Source organism: Columba livia, chromosome 6 (assembly GCF_036013475.1).
Source record: "Columba livia isolate bColLiv1 breed racing homer chromosome 6, bColLiv1.pat.W.v2, whole genome shotgun sequence".
Taxonomy (NCBI): domain Eukaryota; kingdom Metazoa; phylum Chordata; class Aves; order Columbiformes; family Columbidae; genus Columba; species Columba livia.
The window spans coordinates 15,479,628-15,500,216 of NC_088607.1; the positions used below are offsets into that span (position 1 = coordinate 15,479,628).

At 61.8% G+C, this 20,589-nt stretch overlaps 3 protein-coding genes across 14 annotated transcripts; 2 read left to right on the top strand and 1 right to left on the bottom strand.

Moving 5' to 3' along the window:
- Positions 1-22: 22 nt before the first annotated feature.
- On the top strand, positions 23-5,337 carry ZFYVE27 (zinc finger FYVE-type containing 27). Of its 11 annotated transcripts, none has more exons than XM_065068295.1 (13): positions 24-343; positions 412-482; positions 553-739; positions 922-1,017; positions 1,191-1,303; positions 1,994-2,124; positions 2,476-2,547; positions 2,707-2,727; positions 2,933-3,077; positions 3,348-3,394; positions 3,796-3,841; positions 4,224-4,305; positions 4,519-5,337. In XM_065068295.1, exons 1-13 carry the CDS (start codon positions 147-149, stop codon positions 4,901-4,903), a joined length of 1,593 nt encoding a protein of 530 aa, XP_064924367.1. In that variant the 5' UTR covers positions 24-146; the 3' UTR covers positions 4,904-5,337. The 11 variants fall into 11 exon arrangements, with proteins under 11 accessions (XP_064924368.1, XP_064924372.1, XP_064924367.1 ...); XM_065068298.1 differs by having other exon boundaries at positions 28-343; positions 3,796-3,931; XM_065068296.1 differs by lacking the exon at positions 922-1,017 and having other exon boundaries at positions 23-343; positions 3,796-3,931.
- A 2,122-nt stretch (positions 5,338-7,459) lies between these two features.
- On the bottom strand, positions 7,460-12,007 carry SFRP5 (secreted frizzled related protein 5). The gene is made up of 3 exons (XM_005507034.3): positions 9,922-12,007; positions 9,031-9,108; positions 7,460-8,592 (listed from the first exon to the last, which is right to left on the bottom strand). Exons 1-3 carry the CDS (start codon positions 10,451-10,453, stop codon positions 8,252-8,254), a joined length of 951 nt encoding a protein of 316 aa, XP_005507091.2. The 5' UTR covers positions 10,454-12,007; the 3' UTR covers positions 7,460-8,251.
- Positions 12,008-12,597: 590 nt separating this feature from the next.
- On the top strand, positions 12,598-20,451 carry GOLGA7B (golgin A7 family member B). 2 transcript variants are annotated; one of them, XM_065068339.1, is made up of 5 exons: positions 12,598-12,799; positions 18,048-18,173; positions 18,551-18,703; positions 18,850-18,951; positions 19,071-20,451. In XM_065068339.1, exons 1-5 carry the CDS (start codon positions 12,743-12,745, stop codon positions 19,173-19,175), a joined length of 543 nt encoding a protein of 180 aa, XP_064924411.1. In that variant the 5' UTR covers positions 12,598-12,742; the 3' UTR covers positions 19,176-20,451. The 2 variants fall into 2 exon arrangements, with proteins under 2 accessions (XP_064924411.1, XP_064924412.1); XM_065068340.1 differs by lacking the exon at positions 12,598-12,799 and adding an exon at positions 16,765-17,190.
- Positions 20,452-20,589: the final 138 nt, after the last annotated feature.

Sequence of the window (20,589 nt, forward strand, 5' to 3'; positions counted from 1 at the left end):
CTCTGATTGGCTGTGTGCTGACGCCGTGGGTGAGGTCATGGCGCACCTGGCTGTTTCCCGGAAGTGGGGTGCAGCGTAGGGCTCAGCTCGGTGGCTGCGGGGCCGCAGCGGCCGGTTCTGGTCCCGCTCCCTCGGCCCAGCCCGTCATGCAGGCGGCGGAGCGCGACGGGGCGGCGGGCAGCCCTGAAGGGGTGGCGGCGGGCGGTGAGGCCCCGCCGGAGCTGTCTTCGCCCAGGGCCGCCGCCGCTTTCGACCTGCTGGAGCTGGTGCGGAGCTACCGGCGGCTGGAGCTCTACCTGGAGCCGCTGCGCGACGCCGCCGAGGGCGTCCGCTCCCTCCTCCGGTACGTGTGGCCCGGGACCGGGACCGTCCCGGCGGCATCAGGTCCCTCACCGTCCCTCTCCTCCGCAGGTGGCAGCGGCCCGTGTGCTCCCTCCTCGTCTGCCTCGGCCTCAACTTCCTCCTGCTCACCCTCGGCCAAGGTGCGTGTGGGGGGACAGGGCCGGTCCCTGCCCTGGAGCCCCTGGCCTGACGCTGTCCTGCCTCTTCCAGCTGCCTGGTACTCAGTGCTGGCCCTGTCGGTCGTGGTGCCGGCCCTGCTGGGCTACCTGCAGGAGGTGTGCCGTGCCCGGCCCTCGGAGCTGGAGCTGCTGCACAGGAGGTACCACAGCGTCCGCCGAGAGGACTTGCGCAAGGTGCAGCTCTCGCGGCAGGAGGCTGTCGCCCAGGTCAAGAGCTTGTGAGTCTCTGGAGCCCCCACAGCTGTGGGGCTCCTGGGGCCTCTGCAGCCAGGAAGCTTCTCTGTGGCTGCGGAGGGCCTGGGTTTGTGTCAGCCTGGCCCCCATAAAGCATATGAGTGTGAGGGAGCCCAGGCAAGTGTGTTTGTGGGGCTTTTTTTCTTATGTGAGGTCATGTTCACAGCCTGATCCAGCTGGAGGGGTTCCTGAGTGGGATGTGCTGCAGCTGTGAGGCAGTGTACCGTGTACTATACTGGGAGAACCCCACTGTCTCTTCCCAGTAAGTAGTACTGGGTCAGGCATCCTGTGTGGGGCTTAGCGGGGAGAGGGGCCCAGTCTGTGGAGCTGCGTTTGATGTGTTTGGTACTTGGAGAGAGCAGGTGAAGGAAGGGAGCTTGCGCTTTGGCACAAATAATTCTGTCTTGACTGCTGTGTCCTGCTGCTCCTTCCCAGGTTTTACGGAGCGCTGCTGGGCTCTGTCTGTGTCCTTTACCTGTTGCCCCTCTGCTGGGTCCTGGCCATCCTCAACAGCACCCTCTTCCTGGGCAACACCCAGTTCTACCAAGGTAAGAGGCCTGCTGGGGAAAAGCCCTCTGGTGCCACGGATCCCGCCCCAGTACTCTCCTGGAGTCCTTGTGTGAGCCTGGTGTCCCATGTTGGGCTCTGCTGTGGGACTTGGCGCCTCCAGAGTGCAACGATGTCCTGTGGATGGTGCTGAGCAGCCCAGATTAGGTGGTGGGGCTCAAATGTGAGGCAAGACACTCCTCTGATGTGTGTCCTGCCCTGGGTTTTCTTTCCTGCTCTCCTTTGTACTGGCAAAGCAGGGCCTGGTGATGCAGCCTGTGCGTGAGCATTGCCACCTCTCTTGGTCACTGACCCCGCTCTGAAGGACTTGAAATACTCTCGGTGCCTGTGGCAATGTATGATGCAGGCTTGAAAATATGCTGTTGGAGGGGAAGAGAAGAGCTGAAGGCACTTTCTGTCCTGCAGCACATGCTAGAGTACAGTTGGAGGAGATCCGTGTCACTGAGATGTGACTAAGGCTCATGCTGTTGCCTAGCCTGTGGTGGAGGTTGCTTGCTGCACTAATGTTGGTGTGTGAGCGAGGAGGGCTCAGGGTACCTGATGGGTCAAGGTTATATGTGCCAACATCCCATCCGGAGCCCTGGAGATTGGCTCTTGCAGCCAGTTTTTGTGTGGCAGGGCTGGGGGAATGGCAGTGCCTCCCCACTCCAGCCGTGTTCCTCTCTTACCAGTGATAATGGAGCTCAAGGCGTCACTCGAGCAATGTGTGGGCACCAAACCCATTGAGAGCACTCCAGAGCCTGCTGAACCCCTGCCAGCTTCTGCCCCCCTGGATCAGACCCCCACACCCACCAGCACAGAGGTGAGATAAGGGCAGGGCTGGTGGTTGTGGAGTGGGAGCTGCAGGGTCAGCCCTTCGGTCTGGCTGTGCCCATGCCCCTCTGCCCGCAAGTTCCTTCTAGTTCTGCTGGAAGCCTGGGAGCCCCTCCTGCATTATTGGGGGCTGCCCTACTGTGCTGGTGGCTTGGCTCAGCCCTTTGGCTGCATGTAAGGGCATGACCTGGGGAGGCAGAGGTTCACCCCACCTTCTGGGACTCACTCATGGGGTTGCTGGGCAGCTGGTCCTTTGTCCTTGAACCTGCCAGGGAAGCACAAGCCCACCTTTGGACAGGGGTGGGGATACAGCAGGACTAGTTCTGTGAACCTCTTGCAGGACCTTACCCCTGGCAGCGTGGAGGAGGCAGAGGAGGCAGAGCCTGACGAAGAGTTCAAAGATGCTATCGAGGTTTGAGGCTGGCAGGGGTGGGTTGTGCCTGCTGGGTAGCTGGAGTGGGAAGGGTTGGGGACCTTGGTGGGCAAGCTGGGTGCGCAGGAAGGGCGGCTGTCGGGCTGTGTGCTGCTGACTCCATCTGTGCTACCTCTCTGTCCCATGCTGCGGGAGAAGGAGAACCAGCTGCTGGTCATGGTGAGTACTACCATGCCAAGGTGTGCAAGAGGGGCATCTCCTCCCATCCAGAGCTGGCAGCCTTGCTGGATTTGCTGGTGGTTTGTGGTGATGCCAGGTGGAGCACCCTGCTTGTTGGATGCCCGTCTGTGGGGTGGGTTTCCCTGCAGCCCCCTGGGGTGCTTCCAGCGACCCCTCTGTGCTCAGCTGGCTCTGCTCTCTGCAGGAGGATGACGAGAGCTCTCAGTGCTCAGCAGATTTTGACCTCAGCCTCCCAGATAATGGTTTTATGAGCAAAAATGAGGTGATCCGCAGCAAGGTGTCACGCCTGACCGAGCGCCTGCGCAAGCGCTACCCCAGCAACAACTTTGGTAAGGCTGGGAGCAGGTGCTGCTTGGGGAAGCTCAGCAAAGTGGTGGCCACTGAACTGGGAGTGGGCAGAGTGCTGTGATGTCTGCTGGGGATGTGCTGACACCTCCACTGACCTCCCTCCTCCATGGGGAGGGTGTTCCCAGCTCTCCTGGGAAGTGCAGGGATGAGAAGGTGCAGCAGCATGGTCTCTGAGCTGAGCCTTCGTGACAGGTAGGGGTGTTCCTGTGCCTCTCGCAGTCCCTGCCTGACCTCTGTTGTCCTTCTTCCAGGGAGCTGCACAGGCTGCGCAGCCACTTTCTCTGTGCTCAAGAAGAGGGTGAGTCTTTGGCATCTGCCCCAGCTTGCTGCCTGTACCTGGGGCAGAGGTGTTGTGCTCAGCTGGCAGTCCGGCAGCAGATGACCTCAGCTACGTGCTGGGTGTTGTCACATGCCTAATGGTGCCAGGAATGCCTTGTGCTGTGGAGCCTTTGTCTTTTTGCTGCTTTGGAAGGTGCTTCAGGCCAAACCCATGTGTGCTGGTGTAGAAGACACCTGGTCTGTGCCCTGGTTTAGCCCATCTCCTGTGGCCTAGGAGCTTTTCTGTGAAGCAGAGCTTGGGGGCTGCTTGTGGGAAATGGGGGAGCAAAGGCCACACCTGTTGTCAGCCCCATGCATGTGATGCTTGGCGTGTGGTCCACTGGACAGTTCTGGGAAGGATGTATATCTTGTCCCCTCCAGACTCGTGTTGCTGTCTTGCTGCTGCCTGGTGTTCTACAGACTTGTGGTCTGCTCCCCTTCCTTCTGGCTCAGTCTGATATACCTCTGGGACTCTCTGGAACTTGCATCCCTCCAGGACTACAGCATAGGAAGTCATGTAGTGTCCTTAAACCTCCTGGGCCCTGTGCTCCCAGTGATTTCTTGGGCTGGGCACAGGCTGCCTGTCATGTTAGTGCATGCTTGAATGCAGATCCAGCGTTAGGCCTGGGTGGCTTGTGCGGGTGTTATGGGCAGATGACCTCTCTGGTGTTGCTGTCAGGGCTCAGGGTTTGTGCTCACTCCCCTTTAGCAGGGAATGCTGTTAGCAGTGCTCTGGCACTGGAGTTTGCTGGGGAGGGCTGGGAACGTGTCCAGAGGAGTGTCTCACCTCCATCTCTCTCTCTCTACAGCGGAACTGCAGCAACTGTGGGAACAGTTTCTGCTCCAGGTGTTGCTCCTTCAAAGTCCCCAAGGCTGTGATGGGAGCCACAGGTGAGTGAGGAGGTGGACGAGAGCAAAGCTCCTGCTCCCACCTGTGCTGTCTCCTGTGGGGATTTGCCTCAGCTGTGGTTGAAAGGGTTGGTAGAACCTTCCTGGTTCAGGTCAGACCAGTGAAGGGTTTGCAGCTCTCAGGGCAGCCCTGTCTGGGTTCCCCAGGCTGGGATGGGGAAAGGAAGCATCTCTGACACCTGCTTTCCTTTCCAGCCCCGGAGGCCCAGAGGGAGACAGTGTTTGTGTGTGCTCTGTGCAACCAGGTGCTCATCAAGTGACCAAAACAGGTCCAGCCAGCTCCTGGGTCCTGTGCTACCTGACATCCAGGACAGTGGGTGCCCTGCCCTTGCTCACCAGGAGCCAGTGCTGCTTGGTTCCCAGCGTGGCATCACCCTGCCAGAGGACACATGCGCTTGCCACTCCTCCTGCCAGCGCCAGGCTGCGGGCAGACCAGCCCTCCTTGCCCCGCAGCACCAGCTGGGTCCCTGTGCTAGAGCTCTGCTCTTGTCCTTGGCAGCTGCTCCAAGACTTGGGTGCTCCCTGGGACTCACTGGGCCCTGCCATGTACTTGCCCAGGCCCTGTGGCCTGGCTCAGTGATGGAGGAGCCATCCTTCCAACTTATGGTCCTACCTCCACCTCCTCGGTGGGGCAGAACACCCTCAGGGATCTGTCCCTACCTTTTCCAGCACTGTGCTAGGTGACTGTATTTTTGGGATCAAGTCAGAGCTCTACCTGCATTTCCAGGAGAAGTAGTCTTGGGTCCTGGCTCAGCTGAGACCCTGCTAGTCCCTCCTGTGCTCCTCAGCCTCACTGCCTGCAGGTTTAGCCTTTCTCCCCCCATATTTGGCTGCAGCGCAGAGAAGGCAAGAGAGTGAATTTGGGCTGGGCTGCGTGGCCGGATCTCCAGCTGCAGCCTGAGAAGAGGCACAAGTTTGTGCTGCTCCGTGCACTTAGTGACTGCTGCTTTCTACTACAGATTAATATATATGTGTATATAGAGAATAACCAATAAATCTCTTCCCCTTAACTCACTTTTATCTTGGTCCCATGAAAACCGTCTCGGTCCCATGAAAACCATCCCAGTCCCAGGTCACCCCAGCACCTCTGTGATCTGCAGGTGGTCATGGTGATGTGTGTCTGTGCCACCAGCTCCCTTTACTTACTGGAGTTTCCATCTTCTGTCCCACTGTGGCCTTGTTTGCCCCCACTCAGGGCTGCCTGCAGCTGCCCCTCTGGCTGTGCCAGGGCTGGATTGTGCTGAGCTGGAAAGCAGCTCAGCTCTGGCAGGTGCTGCTGGGCTCCCTCCCTGCCTGCTGGGACTGCCCCTGCCCTGCCTGGGTGGTGGTCCCAGCAGCTGCCTGACTGCACAAGGGTGACCTTTCCCTGTGTGAACAGCAAAGCTCCCAGCTATCCCAGGAATGTGACCCTGGCTGCCATGCAGCTGGGAAAGGCCATGGCCTGGGTCCCTGCCAGCCAGCTGCAGCTCCCCCTGGCCGGGGTGTCTGGGCTGACATTGCCCAGTGCCCACCAGCCTGTGACACCCACTGGCCAGGGAAGGTGCTGGGGGACCAGATCTTGCTGCTGACTGCATTCCGCCAGTGTGGGGCAGCCCTGGGGCTGTCTGGACCATGGGCTCACAGATCCTTCTCTTGAGCTGTGTGCTGTGGAAATTTGGGGAAAAGCTGAACTCAGTGCTGATGATGGTGTTGAATTGTGCTGAGTGTGCTGCCAGGGTGAGTGGGAGGAATCAGTGCACAGCCACTGGGGACAGTGGAGCAGCCATAGCATTGTGGGGGGGCTGTGTGGCACCCCAAGAACTGTCTGGTTGTGTTTGTGGGTGGGGGTGTATCTGCAATGGGATGAGCACTGGGTGGGGGGTGAGAGCACTCATCTGCAGGGAAGTTGAACTGTAGAGCTCAAATGGCTGGAGACAGAGAGAAGATACGTGTCTTTCTAGAGAAAACACGTGGACCGATGAGCTGATGGCCATGTATGTCTAAACACTCCCTGGAAAGATGCTAATGATGCAAAACAGAGGGCTACAGACAAACTTGGGCTCTGGGAGATGGGGTTTTATTTGCGCACTTTAAATTTTGCAGTAAAATGACATAATTAACGATGTTTATTCCTATGGCAGCGCGCTCAGCCGCCTTGCTCTGAACATAGCTTCTAACAATATTTGATTTTTTTTCCCAGTTTTTTTTCACATTGGCTGGGGTGGAGGGTGGGGGTGCCCTGGGTGTGAGGCTGTGGCAGGGGCTGACTGCCCCATGTCCCTGGCTGGCTGTGGGGCAGGGGCATGGCTGCCCAGCTGGATTGGGACATGAGTACCCTTATGGGCTCTGGGAGGTGGGGGGCAGCTGGTGGGGCTGAGGTCATGCCCAAGGAGGGGCTGTAGGAGCAGGGATCACCCTGGTGCAGGGCAGGTGCCCAGTGGCCTCATCAGCCAGGAGGAGGGTGGGTGCAGGCATCCTGCAGCCTCAATTCCCCTCTTGTCCGGGAGGTTCACCCGCAGCAGCCCAGCTCTGGTGAGAAGCCACAGTGTCAGGCAGCCAGGTGCTGGGTAAATATCCTGGCAGCTGTGTTCGTGCCTCCCTCACCCAGCAGGACAGACAGACGCAAGTATGTGCTGGGTAAACAGGGCTTTCTGGTGGTGCAGAGGTGGGTGTCCAGGGATGGTGGCTGCCTGGTCCAGGATTGGCCCCCCACCATGCTCAATGCCAGGCTCCCTGCATGCACCTCCTGTTCTCAGCACACGGATCTGTGCCCTGCAGGTGACAGAGGGAGGCATCTCTCTGGCAAACACCCTCAGACCAAGCCGTGGGGCTCCAGCAGTAGTGATGCCCCTGTACCCTCCATCCTCCCAATATCCCCCGCTCCCTGGGCTGGCGCAGAGGTGGCTGGGATGTCTGGGGCTCCAGTGATGGCTGTGACCACTGGGAACCCCGTCCCTTGGCTTGGCTGGGCTGCTCAGCCTCGGCTCTGGGCATGATGCCTGGAGCGGGTCTGGAGCTGGAGCCCAGGGTGATCCTGCTTCCCCCAGGCTGCCCCACTCAGTGGGCAGGACCAGGAGCCCCCTCCCATCCTTCCCGGGGTGCCTGAGGGAGCCCCAATGCACAGTTGCCCATGAACCACAGGGAACTGTTCACAGGCTTCTTGAGGCAGAATAATTTACTGTGGTACGGTCAGGCAAGGGGTGACTGGGCTGGCAGATGAGGGAGTGTGTGTCGGGGGAAACAGCAGGACTGGTCTGGGTGGGGGGCTTGGAGGTGGATCCTCCCACGTTGAATCATGTAGGATGGGAAGGATGGGGATGCCCAGACAGAGGCCATGCTGCTCTGGCTATTTGGTCTTGGGGGTCTGCAGGGACAGTGGGGCAGGAGGGACCTGCCTTGGCTGGGATGGGTCCTTGCAAAGGTGGGATGACCCAGGGCTGGGGTGCATGCTCGGGGTGGGGGGGTGGTGCGGGATGCTTTAGGGGGAATGAGGGTCTGGAACATGTTATAAGGGAGCTGGGCAGGGGACACAGGGATGCAGGGCTCTCGAGTGCAGTCAGGGGATCCCAAGAGGGACAAGCAGGGATCCCAAGTGCAGGCAAGGGTCCCTGGGGTGCCAGACAGGGGGCTTGGGGTTAGCCCAGGGCCTCTGGTGCAGAGCAAGGCTCACAAACATGCAGAGCAAGAGTCCTGGGTGCAGGCCGAGGTCCTGGGCATGGGCAAGAGTCCTAGGAGAAGAACAGGGGTCCCAGGGGTGCAGAGCAGGGGTCTCAGGAGGGGGTGGGGGTCCTGGCAGTGGATCAAAGCTCCTACAGATGCAGCTATGAACCCTGGGGGGGTGCAGAACATGGTCCTGGGGTCTAAGGGGCTGAGGGGAGCAGAGCTGGGTTCCTGGGATGCTAGGGGTGCAGCATTGGGCCAGTGCAGGAGTCCCAGGACAGGCAGAGCCTTAGTGCTGCCCAGCCCCATAGAGCAAGGGGTGGTAAAGGGGACACGGGTAGGAGAACATGAACTTGACGGCAAACTTCATCTCCTTGTTGTGCTTCTGCCAGGGGTAGACAGCAAGGAGCAGCAGGCGGCCGCCCACCTTGCGGCCCATCACCAGGAAGCTGCCACTGAGGCTGTCAAGCTGGGGGCAGGGGCAGGCGCCTGCATTTCTCATGTGCAACACCATCTTCTTGGTGTCCTTGCGCTTGAGTGGGCCCAGCTTCAGCACCTTCTTCTTCTGGGCGGCCACCAGCCGCCGCTCCCCATTTTCCTCCGTTATCTCCTTGATGCGCATCTTCACCACTGTGTGGGACAGCCGTGGGGTATGGTTGTTGGGGACATGACTGCCATGGGGCACTGCTATGGTGCTGCTGGGGAGGGGGGGTCTGGGCTAGGCACCTGTACAGCACAGGGTGCAGCCTGTCCCCAGGGTGGGACCCAGAAGAAGGGTCTCTGGGGAAGTTACTGTGTGAAGAAGGGAAGGGGCTGTTGTTGGACAGGGGTTTCAGCAGAGGCCTCCAGTGACCCTCCCAAGTGTCCCATTCTGCCTATGCCCCCACCAATGTCTTCTGTGGTGTACCCATCCCATGCACACAGGGTCCAAAGGAATGGCTTGGGAGGTCTCCCATGGGGCTGTCCCTGGAAAACTGTGCCCTCCAGCCAATACCCACCTTGGCTGTCAGAGCTGGGGGAGGGCAGCCCCTTGTCCAGGGTGGGCAGGAAGGGGACCCCAGCACTCACCGAAGTCACTGGAGCACATCTGCTCCATCATGCCATCCGCCTTGTGCTCCATCTCACACTGGGTGCAGATCTTGGACACTGCAGTGAGAGACCAGCCACTGTCACTGTTCCCTGCTGCTGATGTCTGTCACCTGGGCCAGCTACACTGGGACATGCTGGGAGACCCCCTGGCAGTCCCTCTTGTCCCTGGGCAGCTGTACTGGGGTGACGCTGGGGGCACAGAGCACCTCACTGAACTGTGTTCCAGCATCCTTGCAGGAGGGATGGGCTATGAGAACACCTCCCGTCCAGCTGCCAATCTTTGGGGCAGAGCAGCAGCAAGAAGGGTGGCCCCAGTGCAAAGGGTGTCACAGCCCTGATCCTGACCCTGGGCCGCCTTTGGGTGATGTCCCCTTCCCTGCCTGAGGGGACAGCCACCCTGCAGCAGTGGCGTGGGGCCAATACGCACAGGTGCTGGATGCTTTTTGCTACTGGGATGGGACCCAGTAGGAGGAAAGGGACATAGCTCTGCCATGGGTCCCCCAGAAGCTCCTGTCTCATCCCACATTCACCCCTAGTGCTGCTCCCACAGTTGCTCTGCTCTCTACTGCCCTGGGGCAGCTCTGTGCAGGCAGTGGGGTGTCTGGCTCCCCTGGGGCCAGGGTGCCTGCATCCCAGGACAGCGAGGGCTGCCCAGCCAAAGCAACTGATGCTGCTGATACTGCATCCACTTGTGCCCTGCAGACAGAGGGTCTTTGGCCACTGCCCCAGGCCCTGCTTTGAGGGGTGAAGAGATGGGGTGTAGGGGTTCTGCAGGGGGACCTGCATGCAGGTCCCCGGAGGCATGGGGACACACTGCTGGCAGGTGCCTTGTGTGCGTCCCCATCCCATTGCAGTGCCCTTCCTGCTTACCTGGTGGCGGGGTGGCCTTGCTGTTCCCAAACTGGACGGCGATGCAGAGCTCGTGGTCGGGGGGAAACTTGCCACAGTGCAGCATCTCAGGCCAGGGGAAGCCATAGGACTCCATGACAGGGGCACAGGAGTCACGAACCACCTCACAGAGGGAGCGGCAGGGATAGACGGGCCGGTCGAGGCAGACAGGGGCAAAGAGGGAGCAGAGGAAGAGCTGGGTGTCGGTGTGGCACTGCTTGGCGAGCAGGGGCACCCAGCTGCTGGCCTGCTGCTTGGCCTCGGCCATGCTCTCATGCTCCAGCAGGTTGGGCAGCCGCATGCGCTTGTAGCCCACGTCGCGACAGAGCTGCATGTCTGGCGGGATGTCGAGGCACTGTGGCTCCCGCCCGTAGAAGCGCCCATGGGACAGCCCCTCGGGCTGCCAGCCGTAGTAGTCGTAGTGCTGCCCGCCGCCCGGGGACCCCGCCAGCGCCAGGGCCAGCGCCAGCAGCGCCGTGCCCCGGCCCCCCGGGGCTTCGCCCGCCCGCGGCATCGCCGCTGCCCGTCTGCCGCCGCCGGCTGCCGAGCGGGACGGGAGCGCGGCTGGGAGCTCTGCTGCCTCCCCTGGCGCCTCCCCCGCTCGCCGCCCTTTCTAAGGAGCCCGGGGAGGCCTCGCCGGCAGCCAATCTGCTCCGGCCGCCGGGCCCCCCGGGGCTGGCCCCCCGGCCACCCCGCTGCCGCTCGCCCTCCCGCCCCGCTGCCCCAGCCCTCCCGCCCCTGGCAGGCGGGTGGGTGCGCGGCGCTGTGCACCCCTTGCCCTCCCAGGGAGCTCCCTGCACGCAGCCCCCCCAGCCAACCCTGGCTCTGTGTGCTTCTGAGTTATGGCATTTAGAAGTGCTGTCTCATCTGCCCCACGGGGATATGTTGTGGGCGCAAAGTGTCCCTGTTATCCACCAGCCCCTCTGCCCCCGTCCCACCTGGCACCCTGGAGGCATGGGGCAGGCACCCTCGTTCCTACTCCTGTGCCCCATGGGGTATGGGTTTGAAGATGCTTGGGGTGCTGGGGATGGAGGAGCAGGACACCCCAGTGGCTTCATGCTGCAGCACTGGGGGCACCTGGAGTACCCCCGTGCTAGGTGCCACGTGTGGTATCATTACCAAGCTGATGCCATGGGTATGGGATACTTATTCCTCATAGATGGGCCTGCCAGCATGCACTTTGGGCAGCCTGTGGTCTGCTGGGCATAGACGTAGCTGGGGTTACATCTCCCAGCAAAGGGTTTGTACCCAGGCTCTGGTTGGTACCCAGGGCATGGGCAGAGCTAGAACCCAAGTGGGGTGAGGGTACTGCTGAGGCCACATTCCCCCATCCCCTTGGAGATGGGCTAGGCTGGAGGGTGCAAGGCTCAAGACCCCATTAGAAAGCCATTTGTCTGCAGGGGTTATCTGGGGCACCCCCTCCCCTTCCCACGATCAATGCCCCTGCCTGACCAACAGGCTTTGGGCTCCCTCTGGCCCCTGCCCAGAGGATAAGGCGGCTCTATTAATGGGCAACAGAGCAAACAGCTCTGTGCTGGCAGGTGATAGCAACTGCCCTTTGCCCTGGGCTGGGGGCAATGTCCGTCCCCCCAGCCCTGGTGAGTTCCCTCTGCTTTGGGGCCGTGTTAAGAACCTCACCAGCACAACCTGCACTTGCCTGCAGCCCGCCTGCCCTGCCCATGCCCTCTGTGCTTGTCACAGCACCCGTCACTGCATCACCCAGGGATGCTCACTGCTGGCCTGAGGCTGGGCTGAGCTCATGCTGTCCCTCCCAAGCCCCGGAGATGGCACCGTTAATGTATAACTGCTGGGGAGCATGATAAGATAGAGTGGTCCTTTATCAGGGCTGCCCGGTAGCAGGAGGGAGGGTGCTGGAGGCATCGGGCTGTCACAGTAGTAGTGAGAGTGCCTGGAGATAAATGCTGATAGAAAATAGCTAATCCATGATGGATGTGCTGGGGCAGGGCAGTCAGTGAGCTCAGCTAATTGCCATGGGAGCTGGGTCGGGAAGGGGCTGTCGAGACCTGGGAGCAGAAGCGGGGAGGTGGAGGCAAAGGGAGCTAGCGTGTGCGGGATGGGGCTGTTAGTGTGTGGGATGCTGAGCACACCTTGTCTGTGCAATGTCCTCAGGTTGTCCCTACAGCACTGCTAGCACTCTAGCTGTCCTGCTCTTGGCCAGGGACCGGTTCCTGGCTCTCAGCCCACCCTGTTTCCCAACCCGGTCCAGCCCCCAGCACCCACAGTCACTCCCAGGAAGGTGCTGGGGGTGCTGAGCACCCTGTGCCCGCTGGCACCACACCAGGTAGAGGTGAGTGGGCTGGTTGGGCTGGAGGACAGTGGAGGGAGGAGCTTCCTGCCAGGTGGCCTGGTTCCCCCATCTGTCATGATGCCTTCATTAGAGCCACTGAGTCACCTCCTGGCATTGTGGCTAGGTTGGAAGAAGCAGGGCTGGCTGCATTAGAGGCGTGTCCATCCCCTGCTCCAGACGTGCCAGGTGACCTGGGAGCCTTGTCCCCTAGCTGAGACTGTGTCTCTGCTCTGGGGGGTCCCTGTAGCACCCCTGTTGTTTCTTTAACTCTTTCCCACTTAAGCTGTCACAGAGCTGGGGGGAGACATAGCCAGGGGAGGTAAATCTGGGCAACCTTCCCTGTGTCGGGTCTGCACAGGCTGCTCTGCTGTCTGCATGCCAGTCCTCTGCGCATGCAGCCGTCTGGAGGACTGACACTTGCGCCTGTCACTCCGGGAAGCTGGCCGTGCCACTGCCTCTGTCACCTTTCATGGCAGCGAGACTGGAAGAGAGGCCATGGGGACTGCCCCCTCCACGCTGGGGACCTCAGGGACAGCCAGCCAGGGTGGCATGGTAAGAGGACATCCCCTGTGGTGCCCCCTCAGCACTCTGGGCCCTCCCCAGGGACCTGTGCCTGCCTGGAGCACAGAGCAGGTCTGAGCTGGGGGGCAGGAAGCTCCTGGAAATTGAGATGCTGAGCAGGGTCCTGACCGCCTCCTCCCATCCTCCCTCATCATGTCCCCGCTCCCTCTCTCCAGGCTTGGGCAGGCTCCATTGCATCCTTCTGTCCTCCCTAGCTGTTTGACGCGTCCCAGCTCCATGCCAGGCTTCTGGGACTCCTGTCTCTTGAGCTGTATCAGTGCTGGGCATGGGCCGCGCCTGCCACAGACCAGGGACACTCAGGAGGGGACAGCAATACGTGTCCCAGAGTGTTTGGCAGCTCCCAGGAGAGAGCACCCTTGCATGGAGAGCAATGTGGGGCTGACAGCACAGCCTCGTGGGGGTGGCCCTGCCTGGGGGGGCGAGGGAGGTTGGGGCATGGCTGGGGACACTGTGGGGCCAAGCTGGCCCAGGGATGTGGGACGGTGGGCCAGACAGTGGGCAGGGGCAGCAGTGGCCGTGCACTTGCCTTGCGCCCACACATGCTCCCGCTTGCCCAGCAGCCACAGGAATGTGTCTGGCAGTGCTCCCGGCCCAGCTGCAGGGCCGACACCGCCCTGGCGCCCCCCCAGCATCTTCTGGCCCTGCGTGGCTCCTGCCAGCCTGCACACAGACCCCTTGTTTGCTGCCAGCCCCATGGCCTTGGCCTCCAGCCCCCTCTGTGGGTCAAAGAGGGGGGACGTCCTGTGTCAGGACACTCCTGAGGAAGAGCCCTATTGCCTTGCAGCATGGCACTGCGCATGAGGACACAGGGACATGGGGACCCTCTCTGCAGTGCTGCTTGCCCTCTGAGCCACTATGGAGGTGGGAAAAGTCACTCACTTCTGTTCTCAGCACAGTCCTGCCTCCCAGCTAGCACCTTTGCAAAGCTGGACCTTGGTGTATCCCTCTGAAATGACATCCCGCCCTGCTCACCCCTTTGCAAGATGGTTTTGCATCCCTCCTGCCCATGCAGTCCAGTGGGGTGTGCGGGGGGGGCTGCCCCCACTCCACTTTGGAGCAAAGGCTCCCAATGTAACAGGGTCCTGGCACCATCCACTGGGATGGACACAGCCAGACATGGAAGTGCTGTGCATGCCACACAGTGGTGCACATCCTCATTGTGCCCATCTTCACGGCACCCAGGCTGTAGGGCCAGTGAGTCTCAGTTTGGCCAGTCAGTCTCTGTGTTCTTCGTGAAGGGGCAGGCTGGGGCACTGGGAGCTGTTTTCCTGTGGTTCCTGGTGCGGGGGACATATTCCCCCCCCCCATACTGGTGTACACACCTGGCATCTCTCAGGAAAGGTTATCAGCTAATCACCCTGCCCTGCTGTAGCTGCACACCTCCCAAATGTCACTGTTGTCCTTGCTGGGGTGGTGAGCTCATACTCCTCTCCTCCATCCTATTAATCAAAGCACGTCACCCCCGCCCCCCCCCCCCTCCCCCCAGTGCCATGTAGAGCACCTGCCAGGGCCTGGCCCTACCGTGGCTCCTTTGAAGTGAAGCCAGAGCTGCTGACAGCCCTGACAGACTGAGGAGGGGGCTTGGCACATAGCGGGTGCAAGATGGGGCCCCAGGGATTGGTCTTGGGCTGGCTGCAGGGCTCCAGCTGTCAACCATGTCCCCCATCCACCATGCTGGGACTGCAGGGAGGCCCAGGGTGCCGGGAGCATGTGAGCATCCAGGGACATGCTGGGCACACCCTCCAGTCCTGGCCTGGGAGTTAAGCACAGGGGCTGACCAGGGGCACCGCAGGGTCACGGCTGCCAAGGTGTGATGAGCACAGGCACGCTGGATGTGTGGGGCTGGCCATAGGGCCCCAAGTGCATCTCAGACCTGTCCTGTGGGGCCAGGAGCAAGGGCTTCTGTGCAGTCAGGCAGAGCCAGAGGCAAGGGGAGGTCCGCAGGGTCTGTTTGTGCGACAGGACAGAGCCCCCTCGCTCCAGGCACAGGGGAGGACCCAGACAGCTCTGGCAGCAGCCATGCATGCTATGCCCACCCCCACTGCCAGGCAGCCTAAAAATAGCCCCTTGGGGCTTGGCAGGTGGAACAGAAGAGCCAGAGCCCTGTTGCTGCAAGCACCCTGCCAGCCCTCTGCATGGTGTGAGGGGGTGGGGGGACAGCAGGGTTATGCAGCACTTTGTGACTGCCCTGACCCCTTTCTGCCCTGTTCCTACTGCCTGGGATCATGTCAGCTACACCAGTGCTGCTCCAGCCCTGCCCTGCTCCTCTGGGAGCTATGGCACAGCACGACATGGGGTGGCACAGCATGGCATGGTGTAGTATGGCAGCAGCCTGTGCCCTCTGCATGGAAACCAGCAGGGTTTGTCATACTCTGGTTAAAACTGGGAAGCCCACAATGGTGCATCCTGCATGGAAGGGCTGTCAGGCCCCAGTGGGCTCCAGAGACTCTGGGTGTTGCAGACACCACCGGCAGGGCCAGAGGCTGTGTGGGGATGTCCAGGCTGTCCCTGTCCTGCCTGCCACTGGGCAAGGCTTGCCCCTGGGTGGTAGGGCTGGGGAAAGGTGGCTCCCCATGATGAAGTGAAGATGTCCCATCAAAGGACACTCCTTGTTATGTGCCCTGGTCCTACAGACAGCAAGTCTGAGTCTTGTGAGGCTGCTGGAGCCCAGAACTGAGAGTCCAGAGCCTGGGCTGGGTTGTTGCAGCCAGAGAAAGTACATCCCTGGGGCAGCACCACAGCTGCACCACGCAGATGGGCAAAGTCTGGGTTGACAGGGACAGCTGGCCTCCCCTAGCTCTTCTCAGCCCCTTGTAGAGGCGTGGGAGAGCAAACTTCATCTCCTGGCAGGGGCAGCATTGCCATGGCAACTAGCAGGGTGCTGCCAGGCGGGCAGGCGAGCCCTGACGTGGTCGTGACACGTAGCACGGGAAAGAGCTGGGATGCAGGGCCTGGGTTTGGGGGGATCTTGGGGGCATGCTTGGCTGTGTTAGTGAGGGCACGTGCACCTGACTGTGTGCCTGGGGAGTGTATGGGGGGTGCAGGCAGGTGTGGGCATCCAAATGCATGCATGAATGCCTGTGTCTATGTGCACACATTGTACATGTGAGAGTACATCCCCCTGAGGGGGGTCCTTTGGCTCTGTGGAACTGTCTGGTTAGGGTGTACCCCACTGCTCTGGGGTTCAGGCTGACAGGGATGCTCTGGACCTCAGGAGCAGTAAGTTTTCTTCCCAAAAGCCACAGGATGTGTAGCTTGGGGTTCGTAGGGGAGATGAGCCCTCTGACTTGGGTCTCTGCCTGCATGTGTCCTTTGGTCCCTTGGTCACAAACCCTGCCACACTCCAGAGTACAGGATCTGCCCATCAGCTACTCCAGGGCTCTGCCTCTGGTTGCTCTGCCTGAAGCCTGGGCTGGTGATCAGAACAGGGAGCAGAAGTCAGCGGAAGCTGCCCCTGTTTCATCAGGGCCCCTGTGCCGCAGGCAGCCAGCTGTGCTGCGTTAGCAGCCTGGGCAGACGTGCTGGCAGGGTTCCGCTCTGCCTTTAGCATCGCCCAGGTGTTGAGGGAAGGGCTGGCTGCTCTCCCGCCTGAGCAGGGCCCTGTGCCCAGCCACTCCATCCCTCCACCTCACCCCGGCCCCAGCTGTGAGCAACCCCTCCTTGGCCTCTCGGGAGATCCTCTGTTCCTCCCGTTTGGCATTTCTCTGGCTCTAATTGAGCTGTCAATGGGCATAGATAACAGGGAATTCGTTAGGTCTCTACTTTGATGTCTGCCCGTGCTGTGATTGCAGCACCCACCCCAGCAGAGCTCAGTGCCAATTGCAAATCCTTTGCAAACAGCTCCAGCCGAGGCCCTTTGGCACGGCAGGCTGCCAGCCCCACAGCCGGCCCCCCAGATCCGGGCCAGCCCCAAGGCTGCCCATGCTCCCCCGGTTACCTCCAGCAGCACCCCCTCGGCAGCCAGTCCCCCCGAAGGACCTACAGCCGCAGGTCCGCAGCAGTCGTGCCCCGGTACCCGCAGTGCCGTCCGGACAACCGAGACCTACAGCAGCAGCTGCCGCTGGGACCAAACACGGGGCAGCCGGACCCCGGTACTGCCGTCCCCAGCAATGAGGCCGCGTTCCCCATGGGCTCCGTGCCGGTAGCGGCGGGAGCCCATCCCCGCCGCCTCTGGGCGGGCCGGGCTGGGCCGGGCGGCTGCGCACACGGGCCGGCCGGGCCCGCCTCCGCCGCTCGGCACAGCAGCACCGCGGACAGCGCCGGTCCCCCCGCGCGGCTCCGCACGGCCCGGTGGCAGCGCCGGTTCCCGCCGCGGCACAGCCCTGCCCCGCCCGGGCGCCCGCCGCGCCATGGCCACGGAGGTGGGTGAGCGGCGGCACGGCGGGGCCAACCCGGTAGCGGGCACGACCCGGTGCCGGGCTGCGGCGGAGCCCCCCCGCTCTGCCCTCCCCGCCCGCCGCCGTTGGCTGGCTGGACGCGGGGGTGTGGGGTCTGCGGGGGTGAAGTGCCGTGGGAGGGCAGCGTGGGGCCGGGGTCCGCGAGGGTGCAGTGGGAAGTGGGTTAGTGCAGGGCTGGAACGGGTGTGCGGTCAGTGCACAGAAAGGCCAGTGTGTATGTGGGGTGTCTGGAGGGGTGGGTGGTGCGATGTGCACTTGTTGGAGGGAGCAGCGTGGGCCTGCAGTGAGGTGCCCCGGGAGGAGGGGTGGCTGTGGGGCTAGGCTTGCTTCCCCTAGATGCCCCAGATGAGACCCGGGGGCTGAAGGTATGTGGGCACACAGCATGAGGTTGCCTCATGTCACCCAAGGGGAAGCGTGCAGGGTGGGGTCTGACACAACCTGGCCACTCCATCCTCTTCTCTAGCCCCGCCCCAGCTGCTCCATGGCCCAGACCCTGGGGAGCTGGTGTGGGCCCTCATACCCTATGGCATACCAGGGCTGGTGGTGCTGGGCTGCGCACTTGCTGCCGATCCCTTTTGTGCAGCCAGCTCATGACAGCCTGGTCACCTGCTGTGCTGCCACTGCAGACCCACTGTCTGGCCTTGCTTTCCTCCTCCCAGCTGGGATCTGCTGGAGCGGCTGCATGCTGGGGCACTGCTGGGGACAGAGGGCTCATGCCCTGATGCTAGGGGGATGGCATTATTCCTGGAGTCCCCAGCCCCCAGCAGGGATGCCCATCGTCACACGGCTGCAGGCCCTCAGCTCATCCCACCACTCCCCAGGTGCACAGCCTGCAGGAGCTGCGGCGCAGCGCATCCCTGGCCACCAAGGTCTTCGTGCAGCGGGATTACAGTGATGGGACCACGTGCCAGTTCCAGACAAAGTTCCCCCCAGAGCTGGAGAGCCGGGTAGGAAGCTTGGCAGGCTGACAGGATGGGGGGTGCCCTATGTTGGTGTCATATGGGGAAATGGGGTCTGAAGACACAGGGACCTCATGGGGTGTTGTACAGCCCTGGGCCAGCCGGTGCTGCTGGGTGCATGTAATCACAGCCACCTTGCACAGTCTGCAAGGGCTTAGGTGGTCCTGTGGACCAGGAGGTGAAGGGCTGCAGGCTCAGCAGGTGTTGGCATGGGAAGGAGGTGGGCAGGGGCCAGGCAGCTGAGGCATCAGCTGGGCAGGGAGGAGGAGGTTAAGTGCTCCTCAGGGCCCGCCAAGGATGGGCACAGGGCAGTGCAGGGGGTCAGCCTCTGGCCAGACTCTTCTTCACCCCAGTTTCTGCTCTAGATTGAACGGCAGCTCTTCGAGGAAACCGTGAAAACTCTTAACAGCTTCTACGCTGAGGCGGAGAAGATTGGGGGCAGCTCCTACCTGGAGGGGTGCCTGGCCTGTGCCACTGCCTACTTCATCTTCCTCTGCATGGAGACGCACTATGAGAAGGTGCTGAGGCCCAGGGGAGGGCTTGGGGACAAGCATGGTTGCAGGCCTGCCGTTGGGCACAGGGATGGCACAGGGAGCAGGTGGGCTGGAGGCCAGAGCAGGCAGCAGTGCCAGCAGACCCTGAGTGTCCCTCTGTGTGCTGGCAGGTCCTGAAGAAGATCTCCAAGTACATCCAAGAGCAGAACGAGAAGATCTATGCGCCGCGGGGGCTGCTGCTCACCGACCCCCTGGAACGTGGCATGAGGGTTGTATCCTCTGGGCAGTGGGATGCTGGGGGGATGACAAAGGCGAGGGGTGGGTGAACACCGGGAGTAGGTGCTGGGCAATGGGGCTAGCCCATCTCATGATGATCCTTAGCAGGGCCCAGATTGAGATCTCCATCTACGAGGACCGGTGCAGCAGTGGCAGTTCCAGCAGCGGCAGCTCCAGCAGCAGCAGCGGTGGTGGGGGCGGTGGTGCAGGGGGCCGGTGACTGGCAGGGGGTCCCTGCAGGGATTTGTACTGCCGGGACAGTGGCCTCTCTGAGCTCCGCAGGCTGCACTACCAGAGCACCCGCTTCTGAGCCCATGGCAGGTGGGAGAGTGAGGCCGGGGGCTGCCCGGCAGGGCTGCCCACCCCCCTCTGCTCTGTGCCCCTGCAGTGGCTCTGCCCCTGCTCAGACCCACTATGGGCAGGAGCTGGGGCATCCCAGGTGCTTCCCACTGAGCCAAAATGGTGCCAAGGGACTCCCACAGCCCTTCTGGTGCTCTGTGCTGCTGCCCCTGCACCAAGAAAAGGAGCTCGCCCTGCTGCGGGCAGCCCCAGCTGGCAGTGCCCTGCGTGCCATGCATCAGGGAGCAGCGGGACCAGCAAAGCCCCAGGCAGTGCTAAGGGGAGCGGGGCTTAGTCTCATGGCGATGGGCACTGCCAGCGCTTGTGAGACCCTCTTCCTGGGGCATCCCACTCTTGGTGCTGCAGGGTGGGTTCAGCTGCTGCGTGCCCGCTGCCCAGGGTGACTGGCAGAGCCCTGGTGCTGCTTCATCTTGCATGATGGTGCCATGAATTCACTCCAGTCCTGCCCCATGTGCTGCCCATTGCTGCTCCCCAGCCTTGGCCAGATGCTCTGACCTATCTGGTAGCAGCATCCTTGCCAGCAGAATCCTTCAGCACTGCCCACAACACTGGGCACTTGTGTCTGCTCCCTGCTCAAGCCAGTGCCATCCCCAGCCCCATGCCCAGGACAACGAGGTGCAGCACTGGGCATGGGGCTGGTGCATCCCAGCAGATCCTGCCTGCACCCAGCTGCAGGCAGCCCCTTGCCTGCTCTGCCCCATGACCTCCACCAATGGAGGGAGGGTGGCTGGTGGAGCAGCTCCACCAGGACTCTTCCTCTCCTGCTGCTAAGCACTCCCCTGCCCACCTATCCTGCATGCATCTGCCACCAGCACCCCAATTCTCAGCCTGGCCTGCAGTGGGGACCCCAAGGGGCACCTGAGCCCAGTTGCAAGGTGTGTGGGTTCATGGGCCAGGGTCAGATCCAGGGGGGGAATAGGAGAGTTGCTGTGACATCCAGCACCCAGAAGAGAAGAGTCCCTGCCTGTGTGCAGGGCTGAACCGAGCCAGCATTGCTCTCCTGGAGGGAGGACCCTGTTCCCTAGTGCTCCCTTTGGCTTTGTTATGGCGTGTATGCAGGGTGGCCCTGGCCCCACCCTTCCCACTGGGCCCCCCTGCATGGAGACCTTTGTCAATAAACCCTGTGCTTCATCCACTGCCGTCTGCCCCGTGTCCTCCTGCACTGGAGGGGAAAGTGGGGTGATGGTGGGGGGTCACATAGAGGACTGGGCATCCCCCAGGGTGCACAGAGCTCCACAAGAAAGGTGAGCAGGGGGAAAATAAGGGGGATAGAT